We start from the raw sequence: 23,068 nt of genomic DNA, 5'->3' as shown, positions 1-23,068 counted from the left end.
TCACACACACACACACACACACACACACACACACACACACACACACACACACACACACACACACACACATCTGTAACTGGTTGCTATAACTTAACTCACTCCATTCAGAATCTCTACACAGTGATGCAGCCGTAAAATTACAGTTAATCACAGCACCTCGTCAAATTATTAGTCATGTGTCTGTGTGTGTGTGTGGTCAGTTGGTTCCTTACCGTCTTCATCTTGATCAAATGCCGGCAACTCACGTGTCTGATTCACACCCATTCTTTTGCATTCAGCCCACGTGCAGGATTTCCCTTATGGTGGGAACCAACATCCCCAGATGCAGAACATTTACATCAAATTTACATCATAATTATCCCACAGCAGTCATACAGCTATGCTACATTTATCATACACCCATCATACATCCACTATTGATCCATTTCAGAGCGAACTGTTGCTTGCACTGAACATTTGCACTCTGAGAGAAACCTGCCTTGACTCAGAGAGAGATAGAGAGCGTGAGAGAGAGGGTTTACATGATGAGTCAGAAAGAGGAAGAGCCAGGGGTGGGTAAAGACTAGAGAGACAGAAAGGAAAGGTGGAAGGGAGAGAGTATGCCAGGAGCATCTAAACAATTAGCTTTAAAGTCTGGTATTAGCTTTTCTGCACTTGCTGACAAACATGACCCATGAGAACATCACTTGGGCACATACTAAAATCTTTTTTTATTACTGTAGGTGATGTCACATGTCAAGTTTTCTCATCGCATTTTAAACAAAGTGCTACATTCCATAAAATCAGATGCATTTCTCTAAATCGTAATGCTAAAAGAATAAAAAAAACTTGGACTCAGAAGGTTTCACTGAAATCTCACAGCTCAAAGATATCAAGTCAACAAAAAACAGACCTCATCTTTCCATGCCACTTAAAATAATCTCCCTTGACAGCTACAACAGTTGGTGCCTAAACCTTTTTCAGTCTTCAACTATCTAGTCTTTGGTGAGCCAAATGTTTTAACCTTAGATTCCTGTACTTGGCTGGCAAAAAAACAACAACAACAACAACAAAAAATACTGACGTAGTCTTCTTCTGTTGTAGCCGATTACATCTATTATAAGATGCTCTTCTGCTCAATGTGGTTATAATAAGTAGTTATTTAAGTTACAGTAGACGTCCTCTAAGCTATGACTAATCTGGCAGTTCCACACTGACCATCGCTTATGAACAAGGCATTACAGCAGCATAACTGGATGTTTTTCAAATTAATCTGGGTGAACAGATTGGAAAATGTAGCATGTGAAAATCCCACAAATAGAAGATGAGCTGTTGTATGTAAAGTACTGAAAGCAACAACGTAAGACCAAGCCAGGATGAAAATGACAAAGATGACCATTTTGCCCCATTCTGATGTTTGATATGAACGTTAACTGAAGCTCAAATAAATACAACTAACTAACTAAATAATGCCAAACCTTTGTAAACATACTATGTGTTCGTGCTGAAGTGGCGCTAGATGGCGACACACACACACACACACACACACACACACACACACACACACACACACACACACACACACACACACACACACACACACACACACACACACACACACACACACACACACACGGAAATAATTAAGCACACGTCATTAATGTAGGTGTGACAGTGTGTAATTGTGTTGATTGTGTCCAATCTTGTTGCGCCACAGGTATCAGGGTTGCCATGCAGCACATGTTGAACTTTAATAGTATAAAACAAATTAGATTTATATAAACGCATAGACAGCAAAGGGGAAAGAAGTGCACACTTCACCACCAAGAGTTAATGAAGTGCTTAGTGTCTTAACTACACGCGCCTCCGTCTTATGACGTCATAACGGTCCCTTATAAACCAAAGCTGCGCACTTTCCTGCAGAGCGAAGTTGCTTTCGACAGAACATACTTAAAATGAGCTCTTCACGCGCTTACTGCTTTTTTATCTTCTTTTTAATCGTCTTTTTGAGTGCAGTACCGGTCGGAAAATGCACGCCACCGACCTGCTACTCACGCGCTCTCCAACTCAGTAAGGAGATAATGGACGTTTTGGAGAAGACGCACAGGTCTCCGCGCACGGTGAGCAACACGCACGCGCGCGCACACACACACACACACACACACACACACACACACACACACACACACACACACACACACTGCGTTCACGTCTCACACTCCATCTGTTTTTCATTTTATAGAAAAACTGCGCTGAGATTTTCCCTAAAATGTTTCTGGATATTCACGTAAGTATTTCATTCCCACCCATTACGTCATTTTAAACACGTTGTAATATTTACAGTAATAATAATTTAACAATGATCCTCCCTTTTGATTCCTCTCTCTTTCCCACATTTTATTGCTACAAACCATAAAAAAAATCCACACCCACCAAGCTAATCTTCCTAACCATGCAAAGCCCATGATCTGAATTTCAAATTAAATAAATATTGAAAAAAATGTTGCATCAAAAATGGTCAGAAATGCTCAAGAAACTCTAATTCCAGGAATCCCTTACTCGGGCCTTACAGCTATTGTTGCCTGGCCTGCTGATACGACTAACCTGGTTCTCATTATCCCTTAGTATAAACACATCCTAAACCCTGTATGTCATTGCTACATCGTGTTTGCCATCTTGTTTGTTAACATAAGCGTTTCCCTCTTTCTGTGGTTTGAATCTTTTCCCTCTCTTTGTACGTGTGTGTCTCATTTTTTATCATTTTTTAATATTCTGTTTAATAATATAACCCACTATACAGTACCCTCTTTTTGTTTTTAACTCTTGTTTAAAAATATCTCTAGTAAACCTCTCGTCTGAAGTGATTCTTATTAACCCCAAATTAATCCTGTTCCTGTAAGGTTATGGTTTTATTTGAACGTTAAAGCAATTTTCCACACAGAGCTTAAACACCATGTATGATCAGTCCATAGATGTGGCAACAATCTCTAGTGTTCTTCACATGTCTAGACTATGGTTTAAACTGGTTAGAGAGAAATATAACATCCAACCTAGAAGCCCATGTAATTCACCCCAAGTGATGTAGCAAACTGCATTATGGTCTGATATAACCAAGGTAGAATTTTTTGGGGCATTTCTAAAAGTTACAGTATTTTTGGACATAGTGAAGCATAGTGGTGGCAGCATCATACTATGAGGCTTCTTCTTAATAGTTAGGACAGGGGCTCTACTTAAGCAAAGTGGGGACCATGGATAGCTCCAAATACAAGTCCAAAAGATTTAGTATTTTAGAAAGTTAAGGCGTAAGAAACATGTAACCTTCCACTTCAATAACAACCTAATTCATAATACAAAGTTCACCTGATTTGGATGTAAATATCCTCAAATGAACACTAAAAGATCTCCACATACTATATTCTCTGGTAAAATAACAATACATTTGTTAACGTCCCAACACTAATGGACCTGACTTATATATGTTTCATATGAACTGTAGAAACAAGTCCTCAGTGTACAACTCAAACAGTTCTTGTATAAACCCAAAGACTTTAAGTGTTGAGGAATTCCTTCTGGTTTGATATCACATAACATACTTTATGTGAATATTTTTCCCAGAATTCCTGTGTGACATCTAAGTTGCGAGACTTCATTTATGTGCTGGAGAATCTGCCAACGGAGCACTGCAGGACGCGACCTCGAATTGTCTTGTTGAAACGCAAAATCCGCACGCTTTATGAGATCATAAGCCGTGCTTGCTATCGGGTAGGGCACTTTTATCACGCCTCATTGTCAACACATTATCTACAACAGAACACAACAGTCTTACATAGAATAGTGAGGGACAACATTGTGAGGGACAGTTCTGTGGGTTGAATCCTTGCTACAAGAGACTTCAGAGGAAAATTGACAGATTGGTTCAAGCTGCCTGAAAGGATATATGTACTAACTCAAATAATCATTCTTTACACCTGTGGTAAGCAGAAATATTTCTCAGATGCACAACACTGTGAACTTTGAGGTGGATGAGCTACACAAGCAGAAGAACATGTTAGGTTCCACTTGCAGACTTGAAAAATCTAGCAACCTGCTTTGCTTCAACAGACTATACTGGCGGAGATGGGGTAATGGTGTGGGAAATGTTGTATTGCCACACTTTCGGCCCCTTAATACCAGTGAATCATCAATTGAATCACACAGGGTATTTGAGTATTATTGCTAACCTTATGCATCCCTTCATGGTCACAATTAATCATCAACTAATGATTCCAGCAAGATAATGGTCTAAGTCACATAGACAAAGTCTTCTTAAACTGGATTCATGGCCATGACAAGTTCAGTGTTCTTTAGTGGCCTTCAGTTACCGGATCTAAATCTAGTAGATCACCTTTGGGAAGTGGTAGGAAAGGAGACATAAATCATTCAAATGAATCATAGAATTTTTACCTCAGCTAATATTCAACTTTTGCTACATTTAGTGTATCTTTAATCACTGTTTCATGACTATGAAAATGTAAGAGCCTTATATTTAATAAATGTTCGTTTATTACGATCGTTATAATTATTTTCGGGATGAAAACCTTACTTAAATGTTACTTAGCTAGTGAACGCTTGATGTGTTAAATAAGTCTAAAATGTGGCTACAGCTCGTACATAACACACAGAATAATGTGTGAGAGCCACATTTGATGGATCTACAATGCTAGAAACATTAATGACTTAACATGAGCTAGGTAGCTTTCTAATGAACCTGAACCTTCTTGTACTATTTTGTATTTTCTCTGTTTACTTTTGGATCAGTTGTCAGTTATTCACTCTTACTTGAGTGATTTTTTTGAGCACTATTTTTATTATCATCAGTGTAAATGAATACTACAGAAGCGGTAATCTTAATCATTTTCCACTGCTGATTATCCTCACATGATGATTATAGTATCACTAAATCATTACTATATTTCTCATATTTCGCAATATTACTGGCTTATTACCACCACATTTGGACTGCATTATCACAATATTATTACAACAAGAGTAACTCTAATGTAAACAGTAATTTAACTGTTTTATAGTCGGCTGTTCTCACTGCTCAGCTGTCTTTCATTACAGATTTCATTTTCACTGAAAGATATATTGGAGATATATATGTGTGTGTGTGTGTGTGTGTGTGTGTGTATGTGTGTGTGTGTGTGTGTGTGTGTGTGTGTACAATATTTGTGACAGAGCACTTCACAGTTTATGACAGTTTATATACACATAAACTGTGAAGTGCTCTGTCACAAATATTGTTTATTATGTGTTCCATGTCATTCATACCATAAAAGCACCACATACAGTAACTTTTAATGTGTGTTTGTGTTTTAGGACCTAGTGTTCCTGACAAGCGACTGTGAGGCTCTGGATACGGGTATCAGTCAACCACGATACATGGAGGACACACTGCAACTACTGGAGGAGACAATATGAGACAGACACACACACAGACACACACACGATGAAAACTGAGAAAGCTGAAAATGTACAAATACACACACACACACCTACACACACGCACAAACAAAAGCAAGTTTTTGCGTGTGTGTGTGAGAGAGAGAGTGAGAGAGAGTGAGGGAGAAAGAGACTAAATTCCAGCAGCAAAAGGAAAATTTTCCACAGGAAACAGTTTGAATAGCCGCTGACCGTGGCTTATTTATCGTAACACACACACACACTTTCATGTGTAGATTGTGTAATGGTCCACTGAGAGAGTGTATGAGCACTCTGAATTCTTTTTTTCCCCCTTGTAGCTTTGGCTATATAGTGCTCATTGCTTAACTCTTCACTCTTCCCTCCTTGTTTACCACAGATGGTCATGCACCATATCATTAGATATTAGACTTAATGTTCAGCCTTTCACTCATAGTCTTTCTGTGTAACTAACTATATTATAGTAAGAATATGCATAACTATACGAACAAGCTAACCTTTTAGCTATTGATGGTATGTTTCTCCAATAACAACCGTGTTGTGTAATGCTTACCATATGTTATTTAGAATCTATTCATAGTTCCAGTGACCACGAAATGAACTGTTTATGATAATGCTGATTGGTAAAATTACTGAGCTTTTTGCAAACAATCACATTAACAATGTTAAAAATAAACATGGTTGATTTCTTCATGGGTTTTTGTTTAATTACAGTAACAATTATCTATACATCAATTTTGTGAATTAAGCTGTTTAATACAATACTAGTTAATTGGTTCACCAGTTTAATGCTCATTTACCAGTAACTCTATTTGATATAAAGATAAAACATACAGTATGTTATGTAACTATAAAACTAGTTCTTGTTTAATCTGAAACTAGGTGGCATGCAGAATGCAACTTTTTTTAAATCCTACCAAAGAATTGATCACGAACAGTATCAGAGAGCAAACTGTGGTCAGACTCTTAGGAAAAATTAGCTCCACTCAAATAATGTAATATACATATGCAAATTGTATTAAATGTATAAGAATGATTATTTAACTAGTTAAAAACGATGCCTGAGGAATGGAGAAGGAGTGTGTTAGTGCCGATCTTTAAGAATAAGGGTGACGTGCAGAGTTGCAGCAACTATAGGGGGATAAAGTTGATGAGCATTACAATGAAGCTGTGGGAAAGAGTAGTGGAAGCTAGGTTAAGGAAGGAAGTGGAAATTTGTGAGCAGCAGTATGGCTTCATGCCCAGAAAGAGCACAACAGCTGCAATTTTTGCTCTGAGAATTTTGATGGAGAAGTATATGGTCAGAGGGAGTTGCACTGTGTGTTTGTAGACTTGGAGAAAGCGTATGTCAGGGTGCACTGAGAAGAGCTGTTGTACTGTATGAGGAAGTCAGGAGTAGCAGAGAAGTATGTTAGAGTGGTGCAGGACATGTATGAGAGGAGAAGGACAGTGGTGAGGTGTGCCGTAGGTCAGACAGAGGAGTTCAAAGTGGAGGTGGGACTGCATCAGGGATCAGCTCTGAGCCCCTTCCTGTTTGTTATAGTGATGGACCAGAGGAGGTCAGACAGGAGTCTCCTTGGACGATGATGTTTGCAGGTGACATTGGGATTTGTAGTGAGAGCAGGGAGCAGGTGGAGGAAAAGCTGGAGAGGTGGAGGTTTGCGCTAGAGAGAATAGAAATGAAAGTCAGTCGTAGTAAGACTGAGTACATGTGTGTGAATGAAAGGGAGGGAAGTGGAACAGTAAGGTTACAGGGTGAAGAGGTGAAGAAGGTACAGGAGTTTAAGTACTTGGGGTCAACAGTCCAGAGTAATGGAGAGAGTGTGAAAGAGTTAAAGAAGCGAGTGCAGGCACTTTGGAATTTGTGGAGAAAGGTGTCAGGAGTGCTGTGTGATAGGAAAATATCAGCGAGAATCAATGGGATGGTGTACAGGACAGTGGTGAGACCGCCCATGCTGTATGGTTTAGAGACAGTGTCACTGAAGAAGAGACAGGAGTCAGAGCTAGAGGTAGCTGAGCTGAAGATGCTGAGGTTCTCTTTGGGAGTGACAAGATTGGACAGGATTAGGAACGAGTACATCAGAGGGACAGCTCATGTTGGACGATTGGGGGATAAAGTTAGGGAGGCCAGATTAAGATGGTTTGGACATGTCTAGAGGAGGGAGAGTGATTATATTGGTAGGAGAATGTTGAACATGGAACTGCCAGGCAGGAGGCAAAGAGGAAGGCCAAAGAGGAGGTATATGGATGCAATTAATGAGGATACAAAGCTAGTGGGTGCAAGTGTTGGGGATGCAGAAGATAGGGATAGGTGGAGAGAGATGATTTGCTGTGGCGACCCCTGAAGGGAAAAGCCGAAAGAAGAAGAAGTATAAGAATGATTATTTCTCCTGTCATGAATACACACACACACACACACACACACACACACACACACACACACACACACACACTGGGTGTATTCTTTGGCTGTGTGATTTAATCGATCATGAATCCCACACACCCACAACAGATGTGCTGGATGGCTTTTGTTGTTTTTACAGACTGTCAGAAAAATACAGACACAAAAATTCTTAAATTTTCTGTGAACAGAAGACTATATTTACATAAGACACACATGACATCATTGTATTGGCTGAAAAGGTTTTGCAATAAGACCCAAGCTGTATTTTTGTCTGATGAACCCATACTAATATAGTTCACACATGGGTACATATAAAAAAAAATCAATAGTCCACGCTTTTGTTTTTCAGTAGTTCTACAAAGGTGTAAAATGTACTAAATGGTGTAAGGTACCGAATGTGGATTTAGGCTTAAAAATCACGCTGCACAGTTAGTGGTTTCTCCCTATGTTATACACTGCTGCCCCCTATTGGTGGAATTACAACATGACAATGTTTTTTGCGTGATCGGGAAAGCAGAAGCGCCGTTTTATTTGTCTCTTATAGAACAGTTAAATTATTTTTTCCACATATCCTAGTTTGATATGACGTTAGAATAGAGGTGATTATAATATCCCATAATAAAGCCTTACTCAAGAGCCCAACAGTGGCAGCTTGGGGTGTTGGAGCTTGTACCCCGACCTTCTGATCATTACCCCAGGGCCAAAACTGCCCCTCAATCCTTACCTTCCTGTGTCTGGATTATTTCTTTCTCTGCCTTTCTCTACTACTCTCTCTCTCTCTCTCTCTCTCTCTCTCTCTCTCTCTCTCTCTCTCTCTCTCTCTCTCTCTCTCTCTCTCTCTCTACCTCACTTTCTCCCTGTCTCACTCTGACATACTGTCTTGAGTTTGAGGGACGTGGTGGTCAGGGTTGTGGGTCCGATTCTCGCCTCCTCCCTGTGTGCGCAGTGTTGGATTGAATCCTTGGAAGTCTAAAGACTGCGTTGTAGTCTAATTGTTATCTGTAAATTGTCTGTGATGTGTCTTGTGATTGGTTGGCACCCCAAATTGTGCCCCGAGTTCCCTGGGATAGGCGCCAGAGATTTCTCTGTTTGGAGCCAGTAAGTACTTCAATGGATATCATAAGACTTTACATCAGGACGCATCAGAACTCCTGTTCACCCTCTAGGGGGCTGTAGGGCCATTTAATTCTACAAACAGAGTTGTCCGGCTTGGTCCAGTCTGTTTCCCCAGGAAGTCCATAAATGTATTGTAAGTAATGTAGTTCACTTGTAGCTCAACACACACTCGCATGTTTTTTTTTTTTTAATGAACACTAGAATCTGGGCCCAAATAGCTGTGTACTTGAAGAAACGTCAGAAACTGTCTCTGACAATGTTATACCTGCTGTAACACAGCTCTATACGTGCAAATCAGACTATTACCCGTTAATAGCCTATACATATTGTCTCTACCTGTTATAACTATAGAAATTAACCACCCAAAATAACCACTACATTTCTGACCAATCTTTAAAATGAATCTTATATAACAAGAAGTTTGAAATGAAAATTAATAAATTCTGACAATTTTTTTGGAGGCTCAGGTGAGCTGACATCAGCAGACTTTATGATATTACTGATACTGATACTGATGACTGATGATTCTTCCCTGCAGTGTGGTTTTGCAGTAAGACACAATTTAACCCGATTAACTCATTCTAATATTATTCACAAATGGCACTTTGGAAAAATCAAGAATTAGATATATTATTGTTTGACGTGATGACAGTATCAATCAAATCTTACAGAGCTCCACTGGAAAAGACCCAGACCCAAACCGAATTAATACAATTCTGAAATTAATTAAAAAAATAACACACCAAATTCTTTGAGAAAGTCAGAACGAGTTATTAGCCATTTGTCTTCACGCATGTTCTGTGTTTGTGTGTGTGTGTGTGTGTGTGTGTGTGTGTGTGTGTGTGTGTTAGAGTTGCCACCTTCAATACAGAAAAATAAGGGACGCCTGCCGCAGCGGGGGCCACACCCCTCGGGGCCACGATGACCACATCAGTCCCGATGGCGTGCCAGTGGTGGTATATCATAACTTAATAAAAATTCATAAAAATATTAAGATTGATACCAATGGACATTATAATAAGAAATCTGCTATTGAAATCAGTGTGAACAGATGCACTCAGTCTCTCACTATCACAACTTAAGTGGTCATATTGAATACACAGCTATGACAATAATAAATATACGCCAACAAAGTGTGACTGAGAACACAAAAAATAAGCTTTTGGGGGAACTTGTGAGAGGTGAACCATATTTTATTAACTTATTATTAAATTAACAGATCCATAACTTAGTAATTATAACTTGCAAACTTGCAAAAGATCTTCCATGAACATCATGAACATAATAACATCAGTGGATGTATATCAGTGTCAGTGAATATCAGCGGACCAGAAGTAGTAGTGTGCAGTACTGGAGCATGTCAGGCCTACTTTCTTACTTCTTGTCACTCCGTGCAGCACTGAGAAGCTGTTTGTCTTTCAAACAGTTACAGTAAAACTCTGAACAGGACTGCTCAAAGTTAAAAGTGATCAAGACCTCACTCACTCACAGAGGCGGCGTCCCGCCCTCCTCTGACTCTGATTGGCCGTGATTCACGGCCCGTAACCCTACAACAAATCAATCAAACCAACGATGGCAACGAGTATTACTCAATCAGGGGCAGAATAGGACGCGTCTCCACACAATGCGGGTGGGGTGATTTGCATGGGATGCTGTATAATGTGGACCTATGTAAAATACGGGACAAATCGCGTCCCGTATTGATTTGATACAGGACGCGTCATTTTGCCTATAAATACGGGACGATTCCGTATTTCACGGGACGGGTGGCAACTCTACAGTGGAAGTAGACCTGGAGAAAGCTGAGAAGCTGAGGGTATGCAGAGACGATTTTGTGGGATCGCTTAACAACGACATCAAACCTGTGAGTAAGATGCAGCATTACGACTCCTGGTTCTATGGATAACACCTAATTGCACATTTCACACTTGCACACGTGTACATACATACATATTGTCTATACTGTTTACTTCAATTGCACATTTCAAAATTGCACGTGTACATACAAATTGTATATATTGTATACTTCAATTGCACATTTCTCACACTTGTACATACAATTTATTGCCTATATTAGATATGTATATTTAAACTGCACATACAATTTTGTCTTCACTGCATATGCCATTGTGTTACACTGTCACTAAAACAAATTCCTCGCATGTGAAAACATGCCTGGCAATAAAGCTGATTCTGATTCTGTTCTTTCTCTTCTCGTTCTGTGTTCAAACACATCGATTTTGTCCGTTTGTTCCAGGCGTTTGGTACGAACCAGTAGCATTACGCGAGCTACATGATGAACGGCATTATTAAATGGGGCGATCCAGTGAGTCACGTGCTGGATGATGGAGAGCTGCTGGTTCAACAATCAGCAAGGATGTGGGAAGGATGTGGTAGCTCAGTGGTTAAGGTGTTGGGCTACTGATCGGAAGGTCATGGGTTCGAACCCCAAGTCCACCAAGCTACCACTGCTGGGCCCCTGAGCAAGGCTTGTAACCCTCAGTTGAAAGTCACTCTGGATAAGGGTGTCTGCTGTTTTACTGTTTTACGTAAGTATTTTTGCTCAGTCCCATGTAAATATATCTGCTGTGCATATGTTGCACTGACTTGTTTACTGTAGTGGAAAAAAAAATTAAAATGTTGCAACAGCATGTGTGTGTATCTGCAAATATTTCTGTGCATGTGAACAATCTGATACATATTTTAGTATTATGGCAAAGCATACTACATATGGGGTGCTTCGCGTTATGCCCAACAGTGTGTAGTTGGTTAGGCAAAAATCTGGTAATATGAATGAAGTGTGTGCCATTTCATGCAAAAGTTTGATTTTGATAATACTGTGTAGTTTCAGTTGCAGTGCTTCATTTTGCAGGATACAAGGTATCTTGCAGTTTGGGTGTGTGGTTTTGTGAATTGTGTTATTTTGATAAAATTTATTAAAAAAAAAGTTTGAAAAATTGTGTGTTAGCAATTGGAAAAAAACACGTGGATTCAGCTTAAGCATCTTAGCATCATCAGTCCCATCTGGCATCATGTCCGGTTGGATGTTAGTGGATGTATTCTCAGAATTTAGCTGTCATACCAGTCCAGGAAGAGCAGAGAGAAGGAGCACATCACCAGGAAGAAGAGGATCCAGACACGGAAACCTGCATTGTTCTTAATCGCCTGAAGGATAAAGATGCAAATGTCACTGTAATGTGTAATACTTCAGAATATGTAACGTGTGTCATGTGCAATCAGGGTTTATGTTAATGACATTTTAATAAATTGTATCATGAGTTTAGGGGATGTGTGAAGTGAGAACACATCTGATGTACCAAGTATAACCACTGTTAATGAAACTGATTTGTGTCTATATGCTGTAATGTGTGTTTCTCACCTCTCGAATGTCTTCATTCCCTTCTTTAACATTTTCTGTTGCTCCAACAACCAGCTGATGTATATTATCGATTTCGGTCTCCTACATCACAGACAGGAGACATATTAATTCTAATACTGTACAGCTAATGCGCACACACACACACTCACTCACACACACACACACAAACACACCTGTTGCAGAACTTTCTCAGAAAAAATCTCCTGTAGCCGAGAGATTTCCACCACCTTCCCTTCAATCTGCCTGTAAACACAAATATTAACTCTTTCTTTACTGAAGCCTCCACAGACATTTGTAAACAATTAAGATCAGTACAGAGACTGTTCATCACAGGCTAGATACGTCTTAGTGAACAAAACAGGAATCTGTGGTAGATTCATCTGGGAAAAAGCTCCTGACTAAAGTATCCACCATGCTAAAGCTAACCCAAGCAATATTAGCCTCTGTTCCTGTTCTGAGGCCCACAAGCTGCTGCCCCTGTTCAGCTCTTTCCAGATCTTACTCCTTGTGTCTTGCATTTTTCATGCAGATCCTATTATTTCCATCCTAAACCCTCAATTCTTGCCATCCTGTGCCTTTAATATGGACATCCTGAGCCTTCTGTCATTCTGTGATATTATTCCCACTTCTGATCCTATTCCTTCACTCCAGATCCTATTCTCTCCATCCTGAGCTGTACTGTCTACCCAAATCCTACTCCTGCTGTCTTGTGTCCTTCATGCAGATCCTACTTCTGTCATCAAGCCAGATCCTACATACTACTTACCTTACTTCATCCACCAGGCTATTCATCTCACTCACCAGCCTTTGATTCTCCTGCTCAAACTGGACATAGACACACACATCAACAAACACAATGCAACAAACTGTGTGTGTGTGTGTGTGTGTGTGTGTGCGCTTTCATATACCATCTGAATTTCCTCAGGAGAGAGATCGTCCTCCACTTTGCTGTCCTCCCACAGGTCAACACCAATATCACACGTTGGCTTCTCTACAACCATCAATACACAGACACACATTCAACAATTTAATGCTTTTTTTTATCTGTATTTACACCACAGTACTTTTTTAAATGCTCCATTCCGATTGGTCAGAAGGTCTTTATTCTAAAACCGTATCATTTCTTTATTAACAGCTAATTCACAGGAAAGCTCAATATATCCTGAGGTTAATAATAAAAAATGATTTTTTTTTTTTAACATAGTGTTGTTCAAGAAAGAAAAGACAAATCATTCACATGCTGGAGTTCTCTCAAAGGAAATGATTTTTGAATGTTTAAGGAAGGAATCTCCAGGGCCATGTCTTCTGGGCCAGGTTTGTTTGCGCCTTACCACTGCTTTCCTCCGACACGGTTTTCTCTGTATCTTCGCTTTGAGGTTTTCCCATTTTTATTTTATGTTCCGGTTCCAGCCGAGACCTGAACACACAAGCAAGCAGAAAAAAGGTCAGAACTGTCTCGTCGCCATACGGTATACACAATAAAGCACAAGTGCCATGAGTGTGATGTATGACTCACAGCCTCTTCTTATCCACCACTCTCTTCACACGGATCGCTCTTTGCTCCGAGTACAGCTTACACACGCCTGCAAAAACGCATAAACCCACACTTGTGTAATATGAATGGCACAAGTTACAAGTTACACAAACTGTTAAAAAAATAAAAATAAATCTATTAGCATATATTACAAAAGTGACATATCGTCCAGACAATAATCATTCTGTAGTGCATTTGTGAAATGAGTCAGTGAGGCTGCTCGCCGTTTTGAAGGAAATATATATAGCATATAATCAGATGGTGTCTTTTTTGATTAATGAATTATGGATAGTAAACCTGACGAAGAAAAGAAAGATGAAGTTTCTGTGAATGTACTTGCTATCGTTTCTCACTGGAGCTATCGACTATCTCGTTTCTTTCTTCGTTTTGTCTTGTTTTTAGTATATTAGCTTTGTTTATCCATCTGATTTCTGTACAGAAAGTTTCGTGTACAATTATTATTAACCACAAACTTCCCTGGGCTGAAAAGAAATTGCAGTAGAAGAAGGAAAGGTTTGCTACAACTAGACATAGATAACACATAGAAAAAATCAACACAGTCGTAAAACCCACTAAACAAACTGATTCTCCCCAACATCTGATACTGTTATTTACACTTTTCAATTACTGCTTGTCTTAATTCATGTGTAGTCTTAGAGATACTGTCACTGATAACGTTAAACAATCTCATGACTATGTTTTGGAGACCCCTGGAGGATGCATCATGTAAAGAGATAGGACAAAGTCCATGATCTCAGAATCCAAGTACGCTTTGATCACTAGTAAACACATGGCTTTCATAGCCTACGGATGATCTTTAGAGAAGGGGGGGGGGTCGCCTAACCAATATAAACTCACTGAGAATACTTTATGTAACTATGCATGCTGGATAGATTATATTAGGTCACAAGGCCCACATGACAAGGAAAGAGCCTCCTTACATATTGTTCACAATCAGTAATTTCACTGATACTTGGCAATAACTTGACTAACACAAGAAGACTTCTTCTCATAGATTGTTCTTCAAGAGTGCCAGAAATCCCACTTTGGGCATCAGAGGACAAGAAGCCTTTGGGAACAACAAATCCACAGAAGCCTGAAGACATAAAGGTGCGCAAAGAAACACCATCAGGGTTAGTAATACTTTACACTTAAGGATCAACAACAGGATCTGATAGCAGGATACTCTGTCGCGAGCTTGAATCTCACATGAACAGGATCCTGGTTTCAACACAAGACACATGTCAGGAAGGTAAAATCCCAGGAGGATGAAAGCTTCTTGGCCTCGAGAACAAACAAACAAATGTCGAAGGCTGAATTAGGGGACTGATCTCTGAAAAAGCAGCTGATCAGAATATATCATGGCAAAGGACACCGTCATAGCTGCAACATATTGGGGAGTGTTGGGCCAGACTCTAGAGCAGAGAAAGATGCATATAACCACCTGAATTATCACAAAGATGGTAAAACACAAAGAGCTCCCCAAACAAAATCCCAATGGGAAAAGTAACAGGCTTAACTTGTAATGTTTTGTATCCTCTCCACAGATGGCAAAGTATCTTCAGGCACATAGTACTGGTGCTCTGGAAATACCTCTAGGTATTAGTAGGACTCGCTACTCAGAGACTGGCTCAGTAACAAGGTCTGATACAGACACTGCTACTACCCCTCAATTACCCAACAAAACTATACAGAATTGACAGGTTGACTAACATGAAATGTACTGTACCTATCGACCTGCAGCAATTCTGCCCCCAGAGAGCACATACAGCATGCCATAAACAATGACTAATAGAATAGGATCATTACAGGATACAGAGAATCCTGTAATGATAAAATGGGAAGAAGATGGGCAAAGATGTTACAACTAATGCCCCACCACTATTAAAGAGATATGAGAGATGTGAAGAAGGAATACTCCAGCAGAAAAACCACTCATGGCACCCTAGATGAACCAAGTGAGAATTAATGAACCTGGGTGGAAGTTTGGCTCACTAATGTGGGATAAGGGTTCACCAGCACGCTCTGGAACCTGGGAAGGAGTGAAGGTGTCAGCATGAATGTGAGTGTTTCTCCTGACTCAAGACCTTTTTTAAACAAACAAATCTTGCAAGTGCTTAGACTGATATTGGGTCAGACAGGTTTAAGTTCAACTCTGGCAATTATGGACAGGCCTGGGATTGGGTCTGAGAGGCATTTTGTGCCAGAAACAGAGGAGCACATTCTGGTAGAATGACAAAATAAAATATAATATCAAACTTAACAGGTTATTGGAATGTGTTCTGAAACAGTTCCATGAAAAGCTCCAAGCGGATGATGGGGAAGCCAAAACAATAAGGTATGCAGTAGGTGTCAGTAATAAACTAAAGCAAAGAAGAAAAATATCTGGGCTGTGTTTGTTTTAGTACCTTTAAGGTAGACTTCTATCAAGTCCAGCACAGCCCCATGATGCTCCTTCATCTGAGCAGAAATCACCGTCTTCTCTGCTACACACACACGTGCACACACACACACACACACACACACACACACACACACACACACACACACACACACACACACACAATCTTTTCAATATAAAATAAATATTCATGACTTAAAATGAGAAAGAAATGTAAGTTAAAATGCAACAAGCTCCTTTCTTTATTGGCGCACTAGTGTGTGTGTGTGTGTGTGAGTGTGTGTGTGTGTGTGCGCGCGTGTGTGTGTGTTTACCTTCCGTTCTCAACTGTTTGATGGCATCCGAACACGTTCTCATGAAGATCTGAGCGTCCTGATCAATCTGGTCTCTCTCACAGTCTGTCATATGAGTCACATCTGAGGAGAGTAAACTTCTCACACACACACACACACACAATAATGTAAACCGTTTCATACTAAATTGGGTTAAAATGACAGACCATGTTGACACACAGCTTTTAACCTCAGTTCAATTTAACACTTCTGTCTCACTTCAGCGGCTGTGACCCATTCGGAGGCTTTTTTTTCCTAAATGTATTTTTCATTTTAATTTCCTTCTGCCATTCCTCTTTGATCCAAGTTCATTTGGGGGAGGGGGTGTGTGTGTTATGAGGAGCCTTTCAAGGACTTTAAAATACACAAAAATACACAGCAGATTCAAAGTGCTTGTGTGTTAAATAACTTAATAGGGCACCTAATCGCTTGGGATCATAACTGCTTGAATAATACAATTAAAAGGGGGTGCAAGGGGGTTAGTGGGAGACAGGGCTGGCATTTGTTCACCCGTGCTGTGTTTTAGATAGCTATACTCGTGTATGACGGCCACTGCTGTGTATTTTTCTGTAGATGTTCTCTTAAGGAATAACGAGTGAGTTACAGGAAGTTCACACCTGCAGATCGAATCTCAGGCTCACCTGCCGGCATTCACATAGTCCTTCCTGTGCTGTAGCAGGAAATCCTTTAGCTTGGTGATGTTGGAGATCTAAAGACAGATCAATGAAATCAATAAGTGTCACACAGAAACAAACTGGTGTATTAACTGTAAAACTGTTCATTTTATCTGTTCATTCCCTCCCTAGATTTAATAAGGATGAAATGAATTTGAATGAATTAAACGCAGAGGTTTTTTCTGCAGACAGACATTCTGCATGCCGTCCCGGTTAAACTCTCATACTGAACGTCATGGTCTAGTCAAACTGTAAGCTGTTATTCATACTTCTACTGCAATATTTCAGGAAATTATTTCAATTCATTTCAATTAAGTGTGCTAGAAAAACAAACAAGGGGAAAGTAAGAGCCTGACATAGGTTTATAAAAAGAAGAAATTGTGAGGAAGATTACAGAACGGATCGTGTACGCACAAACACACACACGCACACACACACACACGCACGCACGCACACACACACGCACGCACACACACACGCACGCACACACACACGCACGCACACACACACACACACACACGCACGCACACAGAGCTATGTTCAGAGAGACCCAGTTTGACAGCTGACAGCAGGATTATTTACAGAGCTCAGTGTGTCAGTGTTTAACAGCCGTAATCACACCGTTTATTGAATTACTGCACCACCTCAACGACTCCAATTACACACTAACACTGAAACTGTGTGTGTGTGTGTGTGTGTGTGTGTGTGTGTGTGTGTGTGTCTCACCCTATGTCAGCATTCTTAAAGCTTTAGGCTATATGCTTACACCATAACCTTCCCCAACAGGAGAAAAGACATCCATACCTCAAACTGAACTGTTTTTACAGATTAAAACACACAATAGAGACAAAAAAACACAATAAAACAAAACAGTAATTTAAATGAAGCCCATGCGACTGTCCTGTATCGATGTGCGTTACATTTTTTTAAAATAATTAAATAAACTCTACCATTGTTGCCAATGATTCAATGATCAATGATGTGGTTTAACAAATGGACAAATTATCGCTGAATACAGTTAGTGTTTTCCACAATGCTGCTGAATTCTATATTCGGGATGGTCTGTTTGCTTGAAAGGCAAAAATCTAATTGGATACAAAATGTTACCAAAAATACATTTTTTGTTGTTTGTTTTAGATGATAAAATCAATTCAATTCAGCATTTAATACTTTAGAAGTAAGAATTTTAAGGTTGGGGGGGGGGGGTCCCCTAACTAAATGAATTAGCTGGGTGCATAAATATGTACACCCCTTAATTAACACTTTGTTAAACAGCTTTTGCTTGTACTACAGCACTCTTTGTTTTTGTTTTGTTTTTCTTTTCAAATTGTAAGGGGATTTGCTGATTTGGATCCTGTGTTGACTTGGATTCCGGGAAGGTTTGGAGCTAAAACAGACTGGCATTTAGAGCAATTCATTCCTTTATTTGGACCAGACATTCTGTCCCAGCTGAAGAGAAACAGCACCAGAGCAGGATGCTCCCACCACCATGGTTCACTGTGGTTATGGAGATCAATGGGGGAAAAGCTGGTGAGACAATCAGACAATACCAAGTTGTGCCACATGGTGTGAATTCATTTAGGCAAACCTGGAGTTGTTGTTTTCCCCCTTAGCCAGCTTACCCCATAAATAGACAGGTGAAGAATACTCAGAAGAGCTCAGTCGGACCTGCAGGTTTATTCCTGCAGTCCATCTAAAGTCCCCCGAGGTCTCTTGCTACTTCCCTGATCATGTTTCTACTTGTACTTGAATGCTGTTAATCAATATCGCATTAAAGATAGAAAAAAAAGATCTGGCATGATTTATCTTTTTTTTTTTACACCACTAAAACCAGAGAAACAGAGACCAAGTGAAAAAAGGCAGCAATGAGGGAATGAGGGAGGAAAAAGGTGAGGTAGAGACCTCAGATTGAAAAAAACACAGACTCTGATGGTGGCTGTGTGTTAAATAACTAAACACAGTGTCTACTAGCTAAAGGGTGGAACTGCTTCAATAACACAATTACACAGTCAGAACAATCAGTGTTAATTGCACACAAGTAGAAGAAAATAATAACATTATATGTTCATTGTACAATAAGTGCATTTTTTCTCCAGGACGGCTTATGATGTCATTGCAGGATTTTGAACCGAGTGACAGAGCTCCGTCTCAGTGAACAGAATTACAGGATTGCATCCCAGAGACTTTTCTTCACATCTGTTCAAAATATGACACGCCGAACTCCTTCCTCCTTCTGAGTGGAACACGGGGACAGTGACGGAGAAGTTGTCTTAACATCATAGTTATTAATACAACCGATGAATTCCAGCCTACACAAAAAAACTAACCCTAACATTAACCCATGTGAACTTTTTTTGGCTTTTAGCTTTTTTCCCCTCATGGGAATCAACCTAATGTCTCTGTGAGGTCAAAACTGCCAGATATTCCTATTCTTTTGGAGACATTTGGTTGATAAAAACATGCCCCCACCCACAGACACAGTAAAGCAGCAGCTCAGACTCGTGGGCGTCTTGTCCTCTGTGTGTGTGTGTGTGTGTGTGTGTGTGTGTGTGTGTGTGTGTGTGTGTGTCTGATTCCCACAGCTCAGCGTGAGGTCACAGGGATCAATTGCACCAGTAATTTAAGTCTCTAAAGAGCAAAGTAATACTAAACAGACTGTGTGTGTGTGTGTGTGTGTGTGTTGGGGGGCTGAAGGAGACAGTCTGCCTGGCTGCGTTTAATCTCATCATCAGGGACCCCCACTTTACCTCTCTACCTTTCGGTCTCGGTCTCTCTCTCTCTCTCTCTCTCTCTCTCACACAAACGATTTTATCTTTACATGAAAAACAAATGTGGTGAATCAGTTTTGCTTGACAGACAGAAGGTTTTTTTTTTTTACACACACACGCACACACACAAACAGCTTCACTGTTCTTTTTCTCAATTCAATTTAGTGTATCTTATTTACTACAGAATCTCTGTGTTTCTCTGTCTGTCTTTTTTTTTTTTTTTTTTTACACACACACACACACACACACACACTCTTGTGCGCACGCACACACACACACACACTCTTGCACGCGTGCGCACACACAGAACAAGATTCATGACCACTTCTCCCACTGACTCTCCCTTTCTCCTGTCTTCACCTCCCTCTCTGGAATTTAGTAATCTGTTCTTTAAACACAGAAGAAACAAGAAAAGAAGGCGATAAAGGGAACATTATATCTATATTATGTGTGTGTATGAATGTGTACGAGTGTGTGTATAAGTGTAAATGAGTGTGTGTCCATATATGAGTGTATGGGTGTATGTGTGTAAACCTCTATTCGGAACGGGAATAGTTTTACGTGGGGACGTGGAGTAATGCAATTTTACCTCAGGACGTCTGTAATATTGGCCAGTTCGCACAGTAACCTCCTTGTCGTCATGTGCGTATGACGTTGCTTCCTGTTTCAAGCGCCTCCATGCTTGCAACGCTCCAAAAACTACTTTTAAACAGGAAATGATGGAATTTTACCGTACATATTTACAGCGGGTCTTTTCGGACGGGATTAGTATTACCGGAGGTCATTTTCCCGGACCTTCTTACAGAAGGTAAAAGTCGCTGTAATCTTTACTGACATTAGCACTATTCGGATGGAATTAGTTTTACGTGGGGGTAATTATTAATTAAGTAATTATTACCAGAGCTTCTCTGTGATTTTAGTCCCGCCCGAATGTGCCATCTCGGTAATCATTACGGCGACTTTTACCTTCTAAAACTGCATTACTCCACGTCCCCACGTAAAACTTATCCCGTCCAAATAGTGCTATTGTCCATAATGATTACCGAAATGGCACATTCGGACGGGACTAAAATCACTGAGAAGCTCTGGTAATAATTACTTTACCCCCACGTCCAACTAATCCCGTCCGAATAGGGCTTAAGTATGAGTGTGTGTGTAAGTATGAGCAGTGGTGTAGTCTACGTGATACACAGGTATACGCCATATACCCACTAGGAAAGGCCATGGATTTCCATATACCCACTAGGAAAGGCCAAGGATTTCCGTATACCCACTTAAAAAGCGTGAGGATACGTAACAATATCATTTTGTGACAGAACTTTCATTCATAAATTCATTCCGCTCTGTGTTCCGAACACAGACTGTGGTTGCGATTGCGAATCACTAACATTTTTGGACCATTGAGGCTTCCGTGGCTGGGTTAGCCCTAACCCTAACACTCTGAGTGTGTTTTCGGAAGCCTGCACCTAAAGCTACAGCAGCTTCGGGTGACATTTCACCCACAGCCCGAGTACAAATGTATTTGGAAAGCTTTGTAAACTACCAGTTCATTCAGTTCATAATATTCTGCAATGAAAGTGTTGGTGATAAAACTGAACAAATGTTTATTGTTCACTCTTAAATGTACATTGAAAATTGACAGCTGATAAAACCTGTGCTCCAGGTCCCATATTCATATAACATTTCAGGCTAAATGTAGCTCTTAAAAGGTATAAAGTTCACCCAAAAATGAAAATTGTGGTATTTTTCAAAATATCATCTTTTGTGTTTAACAGAAGAAAGAAAATCATACAGTTTTTCAACAAATTGTTGAGGAAATAACACAATTTTCATTTTTGGGTGAACTATGAATATGGGACCTGGAGCACAGGTTTTATCAGCTGACTTTCTTTTGTTGCTTATAATAAATTGGAATGTTGATAACACATAAGCAGTCTTTAATAATGCTCTCAATTACATGTAGATGCATATTTTATGCATTAGTGAGTGTGGTGGTGCCTATGGGGTGTCGCTCTAGGATGGGTGTGTATGCGGCTGGGGGGGGGGGGTCACAGTATACTCACTACAAAAAACTAGATACTGAGTATATGTGCGCGCGCTTAAAAAACTCGAAAAACACCTTAAATCACTTCTGTTTATTCTAAGTCACATTTAGCTTGTGCTTCACGTGTAATTCGGGGCGCGAAAACACAAATAACACGAATAAGAAGCACAAACAAAATAAACACTGCTGTCATCCATTCACACTGTAGTTCTACCTTCATACAGCGAGGCTAAGCTACTTAGCATTTAGCACAACAAGCTCCTCACCACTTCTTTGGCTTTGCTGGAGAAGCTGTTTTTCGGTCTGTTTCTCCGCAAGAGCTCATCCTTTGGACTCTCCGGTCCGACGCCGATCGCCTTGTTGCGCGTCTTCACTGTTTTCACGCTCGCCTTGAACAGCAAAGTGATATCCACCGCCATTACGGCATCACACATCAACACAGACACGTCACCAGCGCCGGCACGTCGCTGCACTTACGTCATACTACTGCGCCTAGCACATGTAATAATCCGAGCTGAGGCAAGATGTATAATCTAGAAAACAAGCAAAAAATAGGATGTAACACATAATTATTAAATCATGACAGAATATAGCGGCAATTGTAACAACACAAATACATGACGTTATTTTTTTATTAAATGCACTGTCAACGAGCGGCCACAAGAGGTCGCGAGTCAATTCCGTCTCTAACATACACTGCTTAATCCTCTTAAAATCAGATCAAACTAAACAAAACTCAAACTGAAACTTTGTTAGCTGGTATTTTGATTGTCCAGAAGTCCATACTTTTCAAAATTTCCAAAATTATATAAATTATATTTGAAGGTTCTTTAGTGATGTTGATGCTAATCTCTGTTAGTCGTTTGAGGATTTAGTGGTTGTGTCTCAGTTACTAAAGCATTTAATAATTATAAACAGTTTAACATTAAAGTTTTCCTGTTAAATCCCAAAGACTAAAGCACAAGTTCTGCTTTTCT

The 23,068-nt window shown here is 40.0% G+C and overlaps 2 protein-coding genes across 3 annotated transcripts; one reads left to right on the top strand and one right to left on the bottom strand.

The window, feature by feature from the left end:
* The first annotated feature begins 1,779 nt into the window (after positions 1-1,779).
* Positions 1,780-6,132, top strand: LOC113659258 (cytokine-like protein 1). The gene is made up of 4 exons (XM_027171934.2): positions 1,780-2,099; positions 2,222-2,266; positions 3,595-3,741; positions 5,338-6,132. The coding sequence occupies exons 1-4, from the start codon at positions 1,935-1,937 to the stop codon at positions 5,437-5,439; spliced, it is 459 nt and encodes a 152-aa protein (XP_027027735.2). The 5' UTR covers positions 1,780-1,934; the 3' UTR covers positions 5,440-6,132.
* Positions 6,133-11,508: 5,376 nt separating this feature from the next.
* LOC113659237 (syntaxin-18) lies at positions 11,509-22,617 on the bottom strand. 2 transcript variants are annotated; one of them, XM_027171910.2, is made up of 11 exons: positions 22,358-22,617; positions 17,247-17,314; positions 16,588-16,703; positions 16,281-16,355; positions 13,855-13,921; positions 13,670-13,755; positions 13,247-13,329; positions 13,105-13,163; positions 12,512-12,581; positions 12,339-12,419; positions 11,509-12,124 (listed from the first exon to the last, which is right to left on the bottom strand). In XM_027171910.2, the coding sequence occupies exons 1-11, from the start codon at positions 22,523-22,525 to the stop codon at positions 12,029-12,031; spliced, it is 969 nt and encodes a 322-aa protein (XP_027027711.2). In that variant the 5' UTR covers positions 22,526-22,617; the 3' UTR covers positions 11,509-12,028. The 2 variants fall into 2 exon arrangements, with proteins under 2 accessions (XP_027027711.2, XP_027027710.2); XM_027171909.2 differs by having other exon boundaries at positions 16,281-16,358; positions 22,358-22,614.
* Between the last annotated feature and the right edge of the window lie 451 nt (positions 22,618-23,068).

Source organism: Tachysurus fulvidraco, chromosome 15 (assembly GCF_022655615.1).
Source record: "Tachysurus fulvidraco isolate hzauxx_2018 chromosome 15, HZAU_PFXX_2.0, whole genome shotgun sequence".
NCBI lineage: Eukaryota > Metazoa > Chordata > Actinopteri > Siluriformes > Bagridae > Tachysurus > Tachysurus fulvidraco.
This window is presented reverse-complemented; position numbering and strand designations above follow the sequence as displayed.